Consider the following 21,117-nt stretch of genomic DNA (forward strand, 5'->3'; position numbering starts at 1 on the left):
TTGCCAGTTGTTTTCTTTGCCTCAGGTAGCAGTGAACCAGTTTGATCCAGGATGATCAGTTTGAGCAATACATTAAAGAGTTGAAAGGCTTATCAGATGACAAAACACTGCTTAGCAGTTTATAACACTTCGAGGCAGGTATTTCCAAAGCCCTATATTTTATCTTTCGTTTGAGTGATTGCAAGGTAAACAGAAGAGTGGCTTTACAAGGGAATACCAGGAAGGAATTCTAACGTACACATATTTAATTGGAAATGCAGCGCTTTGATGGATAATTTTTCATTGTGTTCATGTACAAGTTGATGTATTGCAGTGTTTTATTTAACCTCGGATTTGATTAATTTCGGTTTATGGTAAGTATATCAGTTAGTATAATCATAAGTAGTCAGTAACTAGGGATGTTAATGAGTTATGATTAATAGAGTAATCATGGTTGAATTTACCAGCAGTAGATGATTGTCAGCACTCGCTGTGTGGAGAATCAGCATATAACACCGGTGGGAGGCACAGCATTGTACTGCTGTAAACAGTAATGGCTGTTTACACTATATTTTGATTTCTTTCTCTTTTTTTTTTTGTTGCTTTACATTGCCATCAGACAGCCCATTGTCAGGCATTAACTGACAATCAGACATCTGCACAAATCTTGGTACAAATTACAAGTACCTGCTTATCAAATATATCCAAAATAAAATCCAAATTAATGGTATGAGAAATTGTGTGAAACTATCGAATACAGAAATTGCTCAATTGCATCCCTATAAGTACCCTTTATTTACGTCGAACTTTTTCAATGTGCAGTTACAGAGTGCTTTGCTAGTTCACATGCGCACATACCCATGCACAAGAATATTACAGATCTAAGCAGCACTGGATCAGCTGACTCAATACTGAAAGAACTCTGTTTCGTTGCATTGGAGCTAAAACGGTAGCATAATCTCTGCTTGTTTTGAGACAAACTGCAGAGCTTATAAAAGCTTTCTATCACCACATCTGAAGAGTTAGGTTACAGAATATAGGGTTAAGAGATCATAATGAACGAGGATTTCAAACCATCAAGGGCTTTAAATGTGATTAACAGGATCTGAAATGTAATTCTAAAATGCAGTGGAAGTCAAGGCAGTGCTGGACTGGAGAAATATGCTCTGTGCATTTGGAGTTTCCCAGAAACTGGTCTAAATGATGTAGTGTTTTTGCACAACAATTTAGAAATGTGAAAAAGGAGGTGAAACAATCTAGATTTTGGTCATCTTCTTTTTTCTAGGCAATGTTAATTTAATTTCAGCAGCATTCAGCATTCATTAATTGGAGAAAGCAGGAAATAGTCAGGGACTAAAACCAGAACAAACATACATATTGCCAAACATCATAAGACAATAGACAGTAACTGCTAAAACATTTTTTTCCTATTGTCTGTGGCAGAACATTTACATTAGATAAGGATGATGGATTAGTGATTTGTTGGAAGAAATATGGAAACACTGATTTAACAGAATTGATGTGGAGTCTGGGACAGGTATACACAAATTAGAAGCCTGAATAAAAGCTTTGGATGTGTTTAATTATTTTAAGAACACAACCAATTTTAAGGGTCATGTTGAACTACCTTACCATTGGATTCCAAAATAAATGTTGAATTATGCTTGTGGTAGCTACAGCTTTTAAAAAGTGCAAGATTCTTTTAATATGACTAAAGCCCTCATGAGCTTGTCCCATATGTGCAAGATGATAGATAGTACTTGAGATGAGAAGATTAACCCTGAACAGAATAATAATCTTGATTAGCGTGAATACCAAAGTAAAAATTGTATTTAGTCCTAATTAGGAAAAAAAGAGAGAGTCAGAAAAAGTAGAGCATTGGCTGAGGATGGTTAAGAATGGCAATACATCAGTAACACAGTTACAAAAACTACTATCCAAGCTGATTGGTCAGTAACACTTATTTAACTTATTTACTTATTACTTATCACTTATTTAAATATGTTTCCCTGTTTGCTGCCATAAAGCTGTTCATTTAAGTCTGGTGAGGCAGAGGCATTCATCGACAAGCAAGTGTTGTATTCCAAAAGGTACTAATTGTAAGCAACAGAAGTTAACTGAATAGCACTTACCATTTGATTATTTGTGGCTAAACTTTGTTGTCAAACTGAATAGAGTGCAGTTGACCAAAAAAACTAAATATACATAAAGTATCCAAGATTATGCTGAAATGAGTTTGATATAAAAACTGTACTACAAAAAAACACCTGTTAGCAACAGTCAGTAAAGGTAGGTATAATAAGCAGGTATGAAGAATGGGTATATTGATCACACCACCAAGTGCTGCAGGCAATTGGGGCTTTGTAGAGAACCCATCAATTCTCTAAAATGTTTCGGTCAAATACCCCAGACATATCATAGAAACAATACATGTTGGCATATCCTAACTCTCTCTTCCTTCCTTTTTACTTCCGTAGATGTAAATGACAACGTCCCATTTTTTACTTCCTCTATCTACGAGGCCTCTGTCACTGAAGGGGCAGATTCAGGAACTTTTGTTTTCCAGGTGTCAGCCAATGACCTTGACTTGGGTCTCAATGGCAAGGTGAAAACACACTCACACATGCACACACACATTGGTTAAACTGATGATGTTGCTCTCAGGATGGTCAGTGCAGATGGATGTTAACAACTTAGTTTCTTTTCTATAAATGTGCTATTTTCAGCCTCTCTCTGTTCTCGATTATCCAAAAATGTGTACTTCCTTCCTGGGTAAAAAAAAAAAAAGATTAATTTTAGCACCTGAATCTCTTGATAATTGTGCCTGTTCCAATCTCCCACTGTCCAGATCTCCTACTCCTTGCTAGAGGATCGCAGCGGTGACCACCAGTATTTCAGTATTGATCCAGAGCGTGGATCCATCTATACACAGACCGTGTTTGACCGCGAGACCAAAAGCTCCTATCTGTTAGAGGTTCAGTCTGTGGATGGCTGGGAGTCAGCACGGCCCGGCAAACACGGGCAGCCCAACTCTGGTAAGTGAGACTGACACTACACTGAGCAACGTACGACTGAGTTGATGTTGATGTTCTGATTGCTTAGGCGTTTTTGCTGTTTGTCTGGTAAAGTCACATGTCGGCCTTAGTGTTAAGGACAGCAATTTGGAAGAGCTGGGAGGCACAGTCAGTGATAAAGAGAAGCTGCAGCAAATAGAGGTGAAACTGTAAGTTGTTACTTTAAAACAGAGAGGACATTTAATTGTTCAAATACCAGTAACAGGTTTTTACCTGTACTGGTGGATATGCATCCTTGGTGACTTAGTGTCTCCAATATCTTGCAGCTGCACTATCTACAAGGATTTCCTCCCTTTCAGCCACGGGAGCTTTAGAGAGGCTGACCACTGCTGTCAGATTGTAAGGTCTGTCTGTACAATCGACACTCTGACTTAACCCACAGTTGTTTGTTGCAGTTTAGGTCAGAATTCTTTCACACCAAACTTTGGAAAACCTCTGGACTTGTTTTTGTGAATGGTGTTTTTCTCATTCTCTTGTTCACGCTTAAAACAGGGAAAGGCGTTCATCAAACCGTTTCTACAAAGTTGGAAGCACAGTATCGATCCCACAAAGCAGCATAGTGTTATGACCATAAGGATGAAAATATAGAATAGTTACCATCAGACATTGCACATGTAACTCGTCAAACTGTTTTTTGAAAAGAAAAGAATCTTCTGGAACAAAACCCCAGTCCCTCTTCAACAGGTTTTGCTATATATCTGACAGTATGACCTTTTACTGTGCTATTCTGTGTTTTAGAACTGTATTGAATGTTTTAATGACTGCAGACACATGTGGGTACTGTTATTTGTAAAACACCCAACAATTGATATCGAGTAAAGCAAAAGAACAGAGAGGAGAGCCTCATAACTTTAGAGACCAAAGTGAAAAAAATGTCTTGCCACTGACGCTTCATATCCAGTTGATTCACACACAAGTAAAGCATTCTGCAAATAAACGATGAACTGATTATGTCAGCTCAATAACATCAGGTAAATGTCAACACTTGAAGCAAGCAGTCCTGAACACGGAGTCAGGATCATTCTAGCACAGTGATGATGCCTCACACGAGCAGCGCAAACTAACGTTGCAGCAAACACAGTCATTTGCTGGGAAGTGTGAGTTAACACTAATATTTGAACAGCATATAATAAACAGCATTTGGTTGGTCCATGCTAATATAAAGACAGTATGTATTCCACGTGATCCGACCATTTTCTTCATCTTGGCTCCAGGCCTTCCTCTGCGCGAGGGGCACCGTGCCGCGACCACTGTCAATCAAAGATGATCGACAGATTCCCTCAGAGATTATTCAAACAGGATTCATAAAAGATAACCATGAATTTAAGGTGGTTCATCACTAAAATATTATTATATTTAAGAAAATGAGCACTGTTTGGTAACGCTAATTAATTTTGGTAAAAAATGGGAGTTAAGGATTAATAATTGGGAGACTGAATTAATGAAAGTTAGCTAGTTTCTAGCTAATACCCAGTGGCTGTAAATGGTCATGCAGGGGTTGATAGCGGTCACACAAAATAATAATTTGTTTGTCAAATCACAGGCATAATTCCAGGGGGTTAAGGGAAAAAAAATCCTGTTAATTGACTTTTAACAGTTGTTGAAAACATAATATTCTTTGAATGTAGCAAAGTGGAAGTTACTAAGCTCTGTCTGCAAATGTTTGTGAATTCATATTACGCGTGGGTATGTTTTATGGACATAGCTGAACCCACTAATTGGAAGGGTTGATGGCATACTTTTCAGTCATATGATGTATCAAGTAATAGTGCAGCGGCTTCAACTAAAAACCTATTGAAACAGTTGCTACCAATCCAACGGGTACCTTTAAAAATACGATTATAGTCAAAATGTATGTGAACACAGATCATTGACTCTGGTTTTTATTTAGTTGTGAAAATGCTAACAGATTGTTGATATTACAGTTGTTATCCAGTTGACATAATGATGGTGGTTGCTGTTCTACTGACTGAAAAAATGAACAAGCACAAAAGGGAAGAGAACTGCAGACAGCTGCTCCGTAGACTTCATTTAAGGCTCCAAGTCTTCATTGAAGGCAGCAATAATGTCTGTTTTCCTCTCTCAGACTCTCTCCCACATCTGCTCATCTCCCCCCTGCTGCAGGACCAAAGGCCATCTTTCTCTGTCAGTCTGCCTCTCTTGCTCCCTCTCTTCTTCCGTCTACCTATTTCTCTCTCATTTGCTGCCAGATGAAATGCATATATGCTCCAATGGTAGAAAAGAGAGGCACGAAGAAATGAACAGATGTTGAGACAGATGGGTGGTAGGAGAGAGGTGTTGAAGAAACAGCAAGACAGAGCAAGATATATTTTTAATAAATACGATCATAAGTAATTAATGGATCCTCTCTCTAGGTTTGTCTCTCTATCAGATTTGTGGCAACGTAAACAGACGTTAAATATTAAGCAGGGCAGAGACTGGGAGACTACACTGTGGGAGTTATTTTAGTTAATTTATTTTTTTCTGTGTTATGAATATTGAATGAGGTTGTATGAAGAATTGGTGGCAACAACAATGTTCACACTCACAACTGCATGCTATTGGAACTGTGGTCAATCTCTGATCTCCACAGGGAAAGTGTTATCTTATCTCACATATCTCACCACATGTTGTTGTGCCACTGACTTTAAAACTCCATCTTGAGTCAGGCTAAAGAATGTTCCTGGACTCTGCCCCGAAACAAACACAGCATACAGAAATTATGTCAGGCATACACAAGCATGGCAACATACTAGGATAGCATGTTGTTGGTTCTATTAACAAAAAGGCAAAATACCAAATTGTCCCCTGCGTCCAGGATAACATAGAGATTACATTCCCTCAGAAGATTCAAAAGATTCCATTTTAACACTAGAAGGACGCTGGGAGAGCCTGGACCTTCACCAATGCCTATAGAACACTCTTTTATTATATTCAAATCTGTAAGCGCAACCACTATATATTTCCAAAACAGAGAAAGTTGAACATTTTTTTTTAAATATCTGGTGAAGTGGCAGACAATTCATGTTTGGATGAGACTATGATTATAACTATCTTTTTAACATGAACATATTTACATTTCCGTAGCCATAACAACTGCTTCTGTACAGAGTTCGAATGTGTCGGCTTGTATTTCTACATTTGGCTTTTTTTTGTCACTGTTGAACTTCCATCTACTGGAATTTAATATTGATGCCTTTTATTACGCCAAGAACAAATACCCTATCAAACAAAGTAAATGAAAGTAAAATAATTATGAATGCACTCACTTTGTGATTCAGATCTGCTCCAAAATACAGTGGGTTTGTCCATGGCACATGCTACACCATTCCAACAAGTTTCATGAAAATCTGTCTGGTGGTTTTTCCATAATTCTGCTGACAACCCAATAAACTGAGCCAAAAACATAACCTCCTTGGCCGAGGTAATAAGGAAAAAATTATATATATAAATCTGATTTATCCCCTGACACTCACTAAATCAATGGCTTCCATTCTTCCTCCCATTTAGCTTCCTTTTGTTACAGATGATCAAATTCTGCTCTTTAAGCTCTGATCTCAAAGCAAGAAATACTTTGGTCATTAAACAATGGCAGTCTTCCCAATATACCCTTTGCTGCGGTATTCACCAAGAGACTGCATTTAGAATATTTGAACACCCGCAGTTTTATGAAGCAGCACTGAGCAGCACAGTTATTACCAGAGGAAGTATTGATTGAGTGCTCGCCTGCATTTGATCCCTTTGGTCATGTGAGTCTTCATATATAGCTCACCGCTGAAATGCATGTGAGAAATACCATTTTTATGACCCTGTTTCAAAAATCATCTTCTTTTCATCACTTTGATTATTAGGTGTGGCAAATCTGATGTGAATTTTAACTTCACCTTTGAATGTGTTAAGTTGGACTTTCCATCGTCTTAGAGCCGAATTTTAGGCGCTTGGCCCATGGGCTCATTTGTGTAGAATATTTGCTTGAAGCATTCACTTTAATGATCTTAATATTATTAATTACAGTCGCTGAAATATCTCATTCATATTCCTAAAAAAATCTTATTTTCCTCCTACAACACTCTTTGTGACCGACTTTTGGTATACCGTCTGTCAGTTCAAATGGTTCTCCTGACATTAGATGCTTTGCTTATTTTTTCAGGGATTTGTTTCCTATGTGTCTCATTTTATAATATTTCCTCAACGTGTCTCCTTGTCCGCATGTTCCCTTCAGGAGCGCAAAAAAGGTCTTCCTGTGTGTTTTCCTTTAACTACGGTCTAATTAGTTTCTAATCGGTGGATTCACGAATGACAGTATGAGTACTTTATTAACACTGAACACCGGCAAATACTGAGTTTGTGTCGCTTTATAATAATCAAAAGAAAAACAAGACTTAGCTTAAGTAAAAGGTGTATTTAACTTTGCTCATGTACACATACAGACAAACCTTATCCTCATGCCAAATACTGAGCGATGTGGCGGATAAGATACATGTTGTCAAGTGGTCACAAGAATAACCCCGATAAACACTGTTTTCACAAGCCATAAACATAATCTCTGACTACTTTAAAATGAGTGTGTGAGGGTTGGGGTTTGGTGTGTGATTTTTTACACATGACAACATGGATGAGCGGGCAATATTAGCATGCAAGAGGTAGGGAGAGGGGCTTGCTGCTACATCTGCTTATCTGCTTTGTCTTTTTGTCTCCATCCATCCATCCCTACCCAGCTCTCTTTCTTACTCTGATTCTGAACAACAGGCAAAGCCCTGTCATCTGTGACTTGTTTTGTTATAGCTCCAAGGGCTGCATTAGTTTGCTATCTGTGCCATGAACTGTATACCATCAATTCCACCCTCGCTTAAATAATTGATCTCGTCTTGAATCGTGTATTGCAAATTATGATCCTTTTGATAGTGATATCAAAGGAGGCGTAATATGTTGGGTTGCTAGAGTACCAAGCCTTACACTGATGCCCCCAGGGTGCTTTGTACCCGGCTTCAGCCTGCGGTAGGATGCTGAAGGAAAAAAGAAACAGCTGGATTTAATGGTGAAATAGACAGAAATTGTGGACACAGATGAGAGATGTGATTTTTTAAAAACATTTTTTAAAGTGGTAGACAACAGTGGATGGAAGAAAAAAAAGGTTGTTATTTTTATTTCTGTGTGTACATGAAGAAAAGTGTATTTTCCTGTGTGTGTGTGTGTGTGTGTGTGTGTGCATGCTGGCAAAAACTGACTTAATTGTTGCAATCCAAACAGAGATAGACAGATGTTCATGTTCACGTTGACAGAATAAGAACAACCATCATGTTTGTAATCGCCTTTCTCCTCTCTTTCTCTCTCTCTCTCTCTCTCCCTCTCACTCTCTCTCTATTTTCAGACACAGCATATGTTCGCGTTTTTATCAGTGACGTGAACGATAACAAGCCAGCGTTTGCACAGGCATCCTATGAAGTTGATGTGGACGAGGATGCTGATGTAGGCTTCGCCATTCTCACTGTCAGTGCCAATGATGGGGATGAAGGTGGGTGGCATGGATAAGGAGTATATAAATACATGTGTATGTGTTTCTAGAAATTGGGTGATGTAGATCTACAACGGGAAAGTGCAGGAGTAATGGAGAGGCTGGTACTGCAAATCCATAATTGGGCAGAATTACTTGAGCACATTGCTGAAGTTTTTCTCTTTTCACTCCACTGCTTTTGTGTGACCTGCTTTTACTTTTTGGGGGGGTAGAAAAAGATTTGCACTACAAGACATGTCTTTAAGTTCTGAAAAACACAGCAGTATGTGAGTTTGAATCAGCCACTGTAGAAGAGCCCATCTAGCCTAACCTTTCGATGTAAGGCAAAGAAAGAACCTCCAAAGCGTTAAAATGTGCACTTTCACCATTTTGGCCTTCAAAACACTTTCTTCTTTCTCTCTGATCAAATATTTCTCACTGTTAAGGTGTTGCAGCTCTGTAGCTGTTGAGAAGAAGCTGACTGCAGCTCTGACATGGCTGGTGTTTGTCATTATGTTTCCGACTTGTTGTCCACGGAGAACTGGCATCATTTTAAAATGTTAAAACAGTTTTTAGCCCAGTGACAGTTTGAGACAGTGGTGCGCAATTAATTTTAAAGTTGGTGAATGACACATGTACAATTGCATTGACATGCACATAAAAGTTCAGTTGAAGATCCCCTTTCACATAGCTTCACTTCATAGAGGACAACTGCATCACGATCTATAATCTCAAAAGAACATTTTTAGTGAATATGCTTTTCATATGTACTTTAAAGGAGAACTTCGGTCGATTTAAACATGCAGCTTCATTGCTCAAGCTACCCTTGACTTGCCAGTACCGAAGACGCGAACAAATTTGGTCCAGCCATTACAGAGCTCCGTGAACGGAGACTTCGCATTGAACGCTAACAGCATGGGGTCAGAACTTTACACTGTGTTTTAAGCGTCTTAACATGCTCCACATCTCACACCAAAAGTTATGCAACATCAGCAGACACCTTAGCACACAGCACTGTAGCGTGTATGACTCAAACTGAATAAAACAGTAGTTAAAACAGTGTGTTTGTGCAAGGAGCTACTAAACACAGTGTAAAGTTCTGACCCCATGCTGTTAGCGTTCAATGCGAAGTCTCCGTTCACGGAGCTCTGTAATGGCTGGACCAAATTTGTTCGCGTCTTCGGTACTGGCAAGTCAAGGGTAGCTTGAGCAATGAAGCTGCATGTTTAAATCGACCGAAGTTCTCCTTTAAGAGTCCATTCAGTTTTCAGAGTAGAGCTAGGAACAACAGAACAAGGATTATCCATTTTGACACAAGGGAGAGTGAAGTGTTTTTCCATTTAGAATGGTTAAACACCCTATACTGGTTACATACTTAGAACTAATTTGTCGACCTTTCCAGAACACTTACCTTTAATTCGGCGCTAATTAAGAGGCCTCATTAGGATCTGAGAGTTTGTCAAGATTATGAAATACAAAGACTTAGATCCCTGGTGGAACATGATGAGACATTCAGCTGTCATGGCCAGAGGCAGATGTCAGCTAACGACAAAAAAAAAAAAAGACCATTAGTACTCTGAGAAATAAAAAGTGTCTCTCACAGAAGGCATCTATAAACGGCACAGGACTGTGATCGGAAAAGGCCTGGTTATTTGCAGATCAGCAACAAAATCAAATGAGAATTCGCATTTTAAGTGGCTAGGGCTTGTGTAACAGAGGGGGGACAACGGACATCAAGATGCAGCTGAGTGAGCATCAACAAAAACATTTTCCACTTCAACAGAGCACAGACAACTTAGGGCTACAGGCTCTGCATTTAGCTGTCAAAACCACACGTATTTCTCAGAATCAGAATCAGAAATACTTTATTGATCCCTGGGCGGAAATCGCTGCTCCCATTCAAAGTCCAGAAATATGCAGGAAAAAAAAAATAGTAATGATAATTATGATAGCTATACTAAGTATAATAAAAACTAAATGCAAGCAAGAACAACAAAAACAGAACAAAATACAATAAATGCACATTCTACTAGAATGAATAAAATGTACAGTGTAATACATAATGCTACAGTTGAAAATGTATGGTTATTTTACATTACTGTCTTAACTTTTGCACATTTGAGAGAGACAAATCGTCCAGAGTCCTTAGAGTGACTCAGATAGTCTGACAGTCAGAGCAAGGAGTTGAACAGTTTGATGGCCACAAGCAGAAATGATATCCTGTGGCGCTGTGTGGTGCATCTTGGTGGGATCAGTCTAGTGCTGAATGTACTCCATACCAGAAAAAGCTCTGGGTCAGAAGTGACACACCAGAAGAAGTCAAACACACATTTGGGAGTAAAAAGTCGGTCAATTTGCAATCCACTGTTAAAAAATCCCAATCCAAAATTATAATCCAGTTTTAAGCACTATCATTATAGTGCTATAGACTACTATATAACGCTACTTCAAGATACACATTTTCAAGACATGACACTGTTATGGCATAATAAGTTTTGTTTGTAGTTCACATCTTCATTAGGTCTGACAATCTGTTACAGACCTTAGATTTGTAAAGATGTGGCAAAGATACTGTGAACTTGGAAATACATTTAGATCATAAATCTATTTAGATATTTAACAATGGATTGCATATTGACTGGTTTTTCACTCCCAGCAAAGTTAGACTATTTCAAATTTGAGTTTGCTGTATAATAATAAACGTTCACTACTACGCAGCATGTTTAAACTGGTATGGCTTTGCTGCTGTTGACAAACAGGAAGCCTATAGAGCATACTGAGATGACTACAAGCAGCAGCCAGGGCTCCAGAATGCGACTACATTTTGGGACTATTTTAAGAGATGATGTGACTAAAATTTGACTTGCAAATAACCCCCAATTTTTTTTTTTGATTGATTTTGTAATTCATGACAATAACTCAACAAGCATATTGAGGTTGTGAGGTATCTGGGTTATAGGTATCAATGTGTCGGCAGAGGGAGAAATGAGTGTGATGGATGCAAAGTGTTGAAAGGTGTGCAACTGACACTACTTGGCCCAAACCAACTAAACAGGACCAAGGCGGAGGGATGAGAATGAGAGAGAAAGAGCATACAGTGGGTGATTTCCGGTCACATACAACTGTGAGACCGGGGCCACTGGCTGACTTCATTAACCCCACCCATCAAGTACCTGCAGGAACACAGACGAAAACCAACGAGCAAGTGGGAAACACACAAAGCAGGCCCTCCAGAGCTGTCATAATGTGCTGCATGAGTTGTATGGGATGGCAGAAATTGAATGCCCGCAGCAAGGTGTTTTTGCAATGGCTTGATTTGTTAAAATGTTGAGGGCCCCAAAGTGTACAAACGTACTTGTAAGAAAAAGTGAACATCATTTTCACATATCACCTGGACTATAAGTGTTCCACTGTGAACACCCCTGCTGAAATTGAACTTGTTTCTCTGTGGTGGTGAGCAAGTGTGTGTTTTACCATCGAACTCTATGGTACAGTTTTTTTTGTTAGACTTGTCAGGCACTGCCTTATACCCCTTTAAGCTGGATCAAATGGCACACAGCTTATTTCCATTATTATTATTATTATTATTATTATTAGTAGAAGTAGTACTAGTATTATTATTAGTATTAGTATTAGTATTACTATTGTCATCATCATCATCATCATCATAATAATCATCATTATTATTATTACTAGTGCATTGCCCGTAGGAAGCATGTATTTCTATAGAAAAGTGGGAGGTTAAGTAGCTTTTTCATGGATGGCCAAATGAGGCTGTGTTTGAAGGTAGGACGTCAGGGATATAATTGGCTGTTTTTGATTATACCATTATATGTCACCTTAAAAACTATTTACCTTGCCTTACTTGGTGTTATTATTTTTAGCACAACCTCACATGTGTGACTGTACAGTTATTTTTTCATTTTAAGATACTATATTAACACTATGGACCTAAAATCACAAAATAACATAAAATCAGAGTAGAAAAAGTTAGTTTTTTTACTGTCAAAACCACAAATATGTTTAATGGACCGATTGCATTAGTTATAATGCAAATATAAATTGTTGTTTGCTAAATTGGTGCATACGTTTTTGAAATTTACAAAGCTATGTGTAACTATTTACATTTAAATGCAGGCAATGCCTCAGGCTCTGGGCTCAGCTCATTCCTGCCTGTTCCACATTCAGCTGTCTCCTCCTTTGTTTGCCTCACAACACGACTCCACTACTCACTAAACACACTACACCAAACACTACATAACACACTAACTATACACTCCAAACACGCTATATGTCACAAATCTCTCAACTCTCAAAACTCGCTATCTCTGTCGCTGTCTCCAACACATCACTGCTGCTGTCAATCATCCGCCGATGTCCCTCCCACATCTTCCTGTTCCTCAACGACCAAAATTGCTGCTTGGACACTTTCGTGACAAAAGCACATTTTTACTGTTTCTTCCTGCACCAGACATAAAGCAAACGTAACGGCAATGTTCGCGAAAAAGCGTGTTGGACATTATTTACCCTAAATCCGGTTTTGGACGTGCCGGTGCGCCCGCCCCGTCAACTCGGTAGGTAACGTTAGGCCGTGTGGGTCGGCTAGCGGCTAGCAGCTAGCTACACACAAACATCCACAGATTCTGATCCCACTTTGTTGACCGCGCGTCTCCGGATCTCCTCAGACCCAAACAGACTCAGTCTGGACTTGTTTAATCTCATTATAATCCACAACAGTCAGTTTAGATGAACAGAACAGAACAGAATGGGACCGAACCGCCGGCAAAATCCCGGTCCAGCTTGTGGCGCTGCAGGTATAAATCCGCTTGTGACAAAAGCACATTTTTACTGTTTCTTCCTGCACCAGACACAAAGCAAACGTAACGGCAATGTTTGCGAAAAGGCGTGTTGGACATTATTTACCCTAAATCCGGTTTTGGACGTGCCAGTGCGTCCGCTCTGTCGACTCGGGCGGTCGAGCGGCTAGCACTAGCTACACACAAACATCCACAGATTCCGATCCCACTTTGTTGTCCGCGCGTCTCCGGATCTCCTCAGACCCGAACAGACTTGGTCTTGTTTAATCTCATTAATCCACAACAGTCACTTTAGATGCACAGAACGGAACCGAACCGCCGGCAAAATCCCGGTCCAGCTCGCGCCGCTGCAGGTATAAATCCGCTTGTTTTTTAAGGAATGTCGTGGGCTTGAGCTCTGCAGTGATTGGCTCTGGTGCGCACGTGGCCACGGTGTGCAGTGGTTGGCTCTGGTGCCCACGTGACTGTGGTGGCTCCGGTGGACAATGCTTGCAGAATTTGTAAAGCATTTATGAAATAATTTATTCACGCTATCATTGCAGTCCAAGCAAATGCTTATTGCACACCACTGAACAACGCAGCAGCCATGTTGAAAGTCTCAGGTCAGTCTGATCCTGAGTCCTGATCCGCAGAGATATTTGAGGAACACACACACACACACACACACACACACACACACACACACACACACACACAGACAGAGATTCTTTGTATTATAGATAGATTATTATTATTATTATTATTATCTATTTTGAGGGCAATAATGATAGAAAGCACAGAAACCTTTTCGAAAATGTGTGAGATGTGTAACGTCTTGGGTATTTGTGCCTTTGTCAGCACCGTATCCGTCTATGTGTATGTACCTGCTCTATTGGTTGTATACTTTGGTGTCAGTGAGGTACCAAGGGAGATGAATACAGCTTGAAATTGGTACAACTGGGAACAAAACAAAAAAACATTTGGTTTCTCTTTGTTTATTTTAAAAGTTCTGTTAACACTTCTGCTGTTCCTTTTGTCCTTTGGGTCTCAGCAGTTTTTCTAAATACTTAAGAGATTGAGACAAATAGAACAAAGGGAGAAAGAGGGCGAGAGAGAAGAATGGAAGCAATTGCCTATATCCCCTAATGTCTCATTTAAAATGCCAACACACAGACGGTACAAAACGATGTGGATTACTGCATTCTTCTTTCTCCTGCCTTTACTTTCATCTTGCTAATAAGCTGTGAATCTCATCTCATCTTCAGAGGTCTCTCCTTTTTCTTTCATATTAACATGAGGGGTGGTAGATGCAACGGTGATTGAGATGCAGACCTTGGCTTTACCAGTAATTGCATTGAGAGGGAACATTTTGTTGATCAGCATCTAATAGACTTTATTAAAAATACTTTGCAGAGCTTAAAATGGAAAAGAGATTATTATGTGAGGTAGGGAGAGACTTTTGAAGATGAGAGGTGGGGGATTTCACAGCAATATGATTTTAGATAGCTTGGAAGAATGGAGTTTACATTATTAAATTAGTCAATGGAGTTTCACAACATTTTGTTGTATTTAAGAATTCTTGTAATTTTACTGAGTTTTGGGAAACACATTGTGTGTACAGTAATGCTATGAGTAATGTCGAATGCTTAAACAACAAGCAGTCTCTGCCTTTACAATAGACGATTACCTGCTGCAAAGGATCTTTATGGCAAAAATTCTAACAGTGAATGTCAGCTATTTTTAAGCCATGTATAGTAAAAATAAAGCCAATGACAATGATGCATATTCAGTATTATTAATGTAAAAGGAGCATCTATAAGAAAAAGAAGGAGAATTTTATTGTAAATCACACATTTTACCCAAATCATTTCAACAGAAATTTAATTATAGTTTTAAAAGTATTTCAATGATTTCTAAGATCAATATTTTCTTTTTTTTTATAGAAAATTATACAAGAAATCAATCATTATGAATCAAACATTATAAATCAGATTAATCATTATGAATCTATTTGATAACAGAATGAAAAGTATGGTTTGCAAAAATACAAACTCTTCTTGGACAATATTTGATTACATCTTCAGAAATACTTGATCCAAAAGTCATATCTTTGCTGCTAAGGCTGTGTCTGCAGGTCAAGTCGAAGCATTTTACTTTAAGCCATCAAAAGCAGACAGTAATGTTTTTTTTTTGTTTTTTCTTTAAGGCTGAAAGATGTATTCAAAGCCAGTAACCTTGAGCAAATTGCTAAAGTGAATGTAAAGATGCATTGTAAGTGTCTTTAAAAGAAAGACACAGAAAAATGTTATAAGGTCAAAATATATACAGCAAAAGTACATGCTACACACTTTCTGTGGAGTTTTTCTCACACTTGAAAAGAGTCAACCCATTGTGTTTGTTGTTTTCTTTCATTGACATACATGCATAGAAAACAGCAGTGAACTCCCTTTTGAATTGAAGATGAACAGTGTATATATGCCTGTGCTGTACAATAACAATGCTGTTGTCAGGTTAAGTTGGTAAGTCCTGAAGAAATCCTACAATGTAGCCAACGAATAAAACAAGGCCATTGAGATGTGGTATCTTTCATTGCAAGTGTAAGTGCAGTAGCTACAGTGGGGCAAAAAAGTATTTAGTCAGCCACCAATTGTGCAAGTTCTCCCACTTAAAAAGATGAGAGAGGCCTGTAATTTTCATCATAGGTATACCTCAACTATGATAGACAAAATTAGAAAAAAAAAAAAAAAAAAATCCAGAAAATCACATTGTCTGATTTTTAAAGAATTTATTTACAAATTATGGGGGAAAATAAGTATTTGGTCAATAACAAAAGTTCATCTCAATACTTTGTTATATACCCTTTGTTGGCAATGACGGAGGTCAAACGTTTTCTGTAAGTCTTCAAAAGGTTTTCACACACTGTTGCTGGCATTTTGGCCCATTCCACCATGCAGATCTCCTCTAGAGCAGTGATGTTTTGGGGCTGTCGCTGGGCAACACGGACTTTCAACTCCCTCCAAAGATTTTCTATGGGGTTGAGATCTGGAGACTGGCTAGGCCACTCCAGGACATTGAAATGCTTCTTACGAAGCCACTCCTTCGTTGCCTGGGCGGTGTGTTTGGGATCATTGTCATACTGAAAGACCCAGCCACGTTTCATCTTCAACGCCCTTGCTGATGGAATGAGGTTTTCACTCAAAATCTCATGATACATGGCCCCATTCATTCTTTCCTACACGGAAAAGTCGTCCTGGTCCCTTTGCAGAAAAACAGCCCCAAAGCATGATGTTTCCACCCCCATGCTTCACAGTAGGTATGGTGTTCTTTGGATGCAACTCAGCATTCTTTCTCCTCCAAACATGACAAGTTGAGTTTTTACCAAAAAGTTCTATTTTGGTTTCATCTGACCATGTGACATTCTCCCAATCCTCTTCTGGATCATCCAAATGCTCTCTAGCAAACTTCAGACGGGCCTGGACATGTACTGGCTTAAGCAGGGGGACACATCTGGCACTGCAGGATTTGAGTCCCTGGCGGCGTAGTGTGTTACTGATGGTAGCCTTTGTTACTTTGGTCCCAGCTCTCTGCAGGTCATTCACTAGGTCCCCCCATGTGGTTATGGGATTTTTGCTCACCGTTCTTGTGATCATTTTGACCCCACGGGGTGAGATCTTGTGTGGAGCCCGAGATCAAGGGAGATTATCAGTGGTCTTGTATGTCTTCCATTTTCTAATAATTGCTCCCACAGTTGATTTCTTCACACCAAGCTGCTTACCTATTGCAGATTCAGTCTTCCCAGCCTGGTGCAGGTCTACAATTTTGTTTCTGGTGTCCTTTGACAGCTCTTTGGTCTTGGCCATAGTGGAGTTTGGTGTGTGACTGTTTGAGGTTGTGGACAGGTGTCTTTTATACTGATAACGAGTTCAAACAGGTGCCATTAATACAGGTAACGAGTGGAGGACAGAGGAGCCTCTTAAAGAAGTTACAGGTCTGTGAGAGCCAGAAATCTTGCTTGTTTGTAGGTGACCAAATACTTATTTTACAGAGGAATTTACCAATTAATTCATAAAAAATCCTACAATGTGATTTCCTGGATTATTTCCCCCCATTCTGTCTCTCATAGTTGAATGGTACCTATGATGAAAATTACAGGCCTCTCTCATCTTTTTAAGTGGGAGAACTTGCACAATTGGTGGCTGACTAAATACTTTTTTGCCCCACTGTATAATGAGCTGACTAGCAGAGGAATGTGAATGAATTGGATGGTGTGCATATTGACACAGATGTGTGTAGAGTAAGGTATCATTTCTACTTTATAAAGGCTTTTAAAGACAAATACAGTCAGACTGCATCAAAAACTTTATATCTTATTCCAGACTGACAGCTAAACTGGGTTGATGATATCTATCTCAGTTAAGGGTGACAGATTGGTGGATTGGCAGGAACAGAAGCAGTGAACTAGACAGGGACTTCCAATTCATGGGGGATCTGGTACAAATATGGCCATGGCTCCAACAAGACTGAATTACTCTACGCTGCTGTGTCAGCAACTATGGTTCATTTGTTCAAACTGTCACGCTTCCATTTTCCCCCGCTCTGCAGGTGGAAACGCTAAGCTGCGTTACCAGATCACATCAGGGAACACAGGAGGGGTGTTTGATGTGGAACCAGAGGTGGGCACTATCTTTATTGCCCAGCCTCTGGACTATGAACAGAACAAAAGGTAAGACTTTTACCTTTTTTAGGTGGGGGCGGGGTATTCAGTCGTTTGGGATCCTCAACCGCACTGCTAGATGCCAATAAATCCTACATCTGGATCCTGGATCTTTAAGTGTTCAAAGGGGAATTCAGGTATTTTTAAGCTTTGGCCCAATATTTACATGTCTTGGTGTGTGAAAGATGTCAAGAGCTTTGGAATCTGACCGGCAGATCACATCAGCTGGCAGCTGCAACATATTCCTTTTAGGACTCTCTTACTGTCAAAGTTACATCCACTTGTTTTTGCCACTTACAGGCTGATGTTAGATAGAGATTTAAGTTTGGGGTTTTTTTTTCGGTTATTTGTTGTTACCTTATCTAGATGGTCAAAAGCAGTCAAATAGTCAGCCATGACTTTGGAAATAAATTATTGCTGGCATTTCCTTAAATGAACTCCAAACTCCTCTCTACAGTTATTTCCACTGATTCCAAAACTTCTTTTCAGTAGTAATCATAACACACCAAACATAACACACCAAACTGGGCCCTATATGGATATAGAGCCCAGATTTTTTAAATATCAGAATTCCGCTTTTAGAACATTTCAAGTAACTGTTTTGGACAGAACTCCTTTGGAAATAATCTGTTGCTATTTTGTAAACGCCTCTGATAAAGCTGAAACTTTTGCTCAGGTACAAGCTTCATGTCCTGGCTTCAGATGGGAAGTGGGAGGATTATACAACAGCAACGGTAAACGTTGTTAACAAGAACGACGAGGCTCCAGTGTTCACCGTTAATGAGTACTACGGCAGCGTCACAGAGGAACTGGATGGCTCGCCAGTGTTTGTGTTGCAGGTATAGTCCTCTCATTATTAACTGTTTGGTAAGAGTGTGTGAGCATTCTTGGAATAAGCTGTTTCATTCACTAAAGCGTACATCGAACATTATCTTGCTTACTAAACCAAGATTTTTCCTTATTATGCTTGTCAGAAATCATATCTGTCATAGTGTAAAAACAATTCTGAGTGGTTAATCTTTCATTTGTGAGAGTGGAACGTTTGACAGGCATAGCAACAATAATATAGCAACGATAACTGGGAATGGAGCATTCTAAATGATGAACTGCACAGGCAACGGAAAATATAAGAATATACATTTTTATTATACATTAAAATGTTTCAAAGCATTTTCCTGCCTTGCTTTCAAAGCTTCTTTAGAAGTCTACTGAAATCTATTTAAGATTGTTGCCACCATTATTTAGTATTTTGTATTTGGTTAATTATTTAGTGTAGTAAGTCAGTCCTTTTTTTGGGATTTTGTTTTTGTTTTTTATCCAGTAATTGCTGTGCAGCCATGGAACATACTGTATGGTTGGTTGCGAAATCATTCAGGCTTTAACTCTGAAGCTAGTGTATGTATTTCTTAAGTAATCATTCTAATGAATTTTAACAAATTTTAACTGTTAATGGTAACAAATACAACTACATTTAGTTCTCTATCGTCTCGAGACTATCTCTCCACTCCATTACATATTCCATATGTACGGGATATGACCCCCCGCTGCTTGTCAGGACACTTGGATATTTCTTTAAGACACACCGGCTTGCCCGGCCACGCCCCATTGCATAGCTATAAAGTACCTGCGCCGGCGTGTAATCACTGATTGATTGATCTCCACTTGTGCGTGAGGGTGCAGTGTCACACAATCTATGGAAAACAAAAAACAAAAAAAGGAAAAAATAAGGAAGGAGAGGAGACTGTACAGCTGTGTATCCGCTTACCGGAGTAAGTCGGGGCGTCTGTCTCTGGCAGCCTCCCTGGATTGCAGAACTCTTTCTGTCCTGTCCCAGCGCAGCCATCATCCTGCCCGGTCGAGCCAGAGGTTCTCTGTGTCAGCAGTTCCAGTCTCCAGCTGCTGCCCACAAGTGGTCTGCGGCATGTCGCCGTTTTTCCAACGTGCATGACAGGGACCAGATTGCTTGTGGGCCACTTCCCGCAGTGGACCGAACCCTCACTCCACTAGTTTCTCCCTCCAGCTCCATCCTCGGTGATGCCACCTGCTCTAGCAAGAACTGCAGGGTTATGGATAATCTGCTAGCTAAGCTACATAAGGCTATGGCGGTGCAGACTCGGTTGGCCAATACCGGGGCTATTTTGTCAGTCTCAGGTCTCAGGTGGCCTGGCCAGGCGCGTCATGGGCTCTGGGAGGCTAAGACCGTCTCGGTCTCAGCCAGCAGCAGAAGCCTCGACATGGGGTCAAGGGGACCTTAGACTCCAGTTGGAGGCTTCCCGGCAGCGCAGGTGCCGCCGACAGGGCAGAGGGAAAGGACCACCTGCTAAGGCTCAGAGTTCCTCTAGGCGCCCCCCGCCCTCCTGACAGCCAACGGGCCCTGGCTGGGGGCCCGGTGGCTGTCGGGAGGGCGGCCTGGTTGGCCCTGGGGGCAGACCCATCGAGATCACCAGGCCGGGTTTTTCTCCCGCTGTTTTTTGGCCCCGAAGAGAGACGGGGGGCTCCGCCCAATTCTGGACCTCAGGGGGCTCAACAGGTATCTCCGGCCCCTGCGATGCCGGTTCCTGACAGTCCCCAGGGTGAGACAGGCAGTCACTGCAGGACACTGGTTTGCCACCATAGACCTCAAAGATGCATATTTCCAGATACCCATCTGGAGGGGTCACTGGCGGTTCCTGCGGTTCGGGTTTGCAGGCAGGGTGAACGAGTTCCAGGTGCTGCCATTCGGCATTTCTCTGACACCACGAACCTTCACTCGCTGTATGGACGCGGCCCTCTCCCCCCTGAGGCAGGGAGGGATCAGGATCCTAAACTACCTCGACGACTGGCTGGTCTGTGCAGTCTCAGAGGAGCAGTGCCACCACCACGTAGCCCGGCTGTTGAACCACGTTCAGGGCTTAGGTCTGTGCCTGAACTACAAAAAGAGCAGGCTCGAGTCTTCCCAGGTGACCACCTTCCTGGATATGGTCCTGGACTCAAGGGGGCGACGGTTGCTTTGACCCTGGAGAGGCAGCAGGCTTTCAGGACTTGCCTCGCCTTTTCCATCTGCAGGCTCTGGTCAACAGG

The 21,117-nt window shown here is 40.5% G+C and overlaps 1 protein-coding gene across 1 annotated transcript in view; it reads left to right on the top strand.

The window, feature by feature from the left end:
* The window catches only part of LOC115579627 (neural-cadherin), a 330,871-nt gene that overhangs the window by 180,953 nt on the left and 128,801 nt on the right, over positions 1–21,117 (top strand). The window contains exons 14-18 of the mRNA XM_030413177.1: positions 2,457–2,584; positions 2,828–3,014; positions 8,425–8,568; positions 17,946–18,066; positions 18,734–18,896. Of these exons, the coding sequence (XP_030269037.1) occupies positions 2,457–2,584; positions 2,828–3,014; positions 8,425–8,568; positions 17,946–18,066; positions 18,734–18,896 (743 nt within the window). The remainder of the gene's footprint in view (positions 1–2,456; positions 2,585–2,827; positions 3,015–8,424; positions 8,569–17,945; positions 18,067–18,733; positions 18,897–21,117) is intronic.

This window comes from Sparus aurata, chromosome 4 (assembly GCF_900880675.1).
Source record: "Sparus aurata chromosome 4, fSpaAur1.1, whole genome shotgun sequence".
Taxonomy (NCBI): domain Eukaryota; kingdom Metazoa; phylum Chordata; class Actinopteri; order Spariformes; family Sparidae; genus Sparus; species Sparus aurata.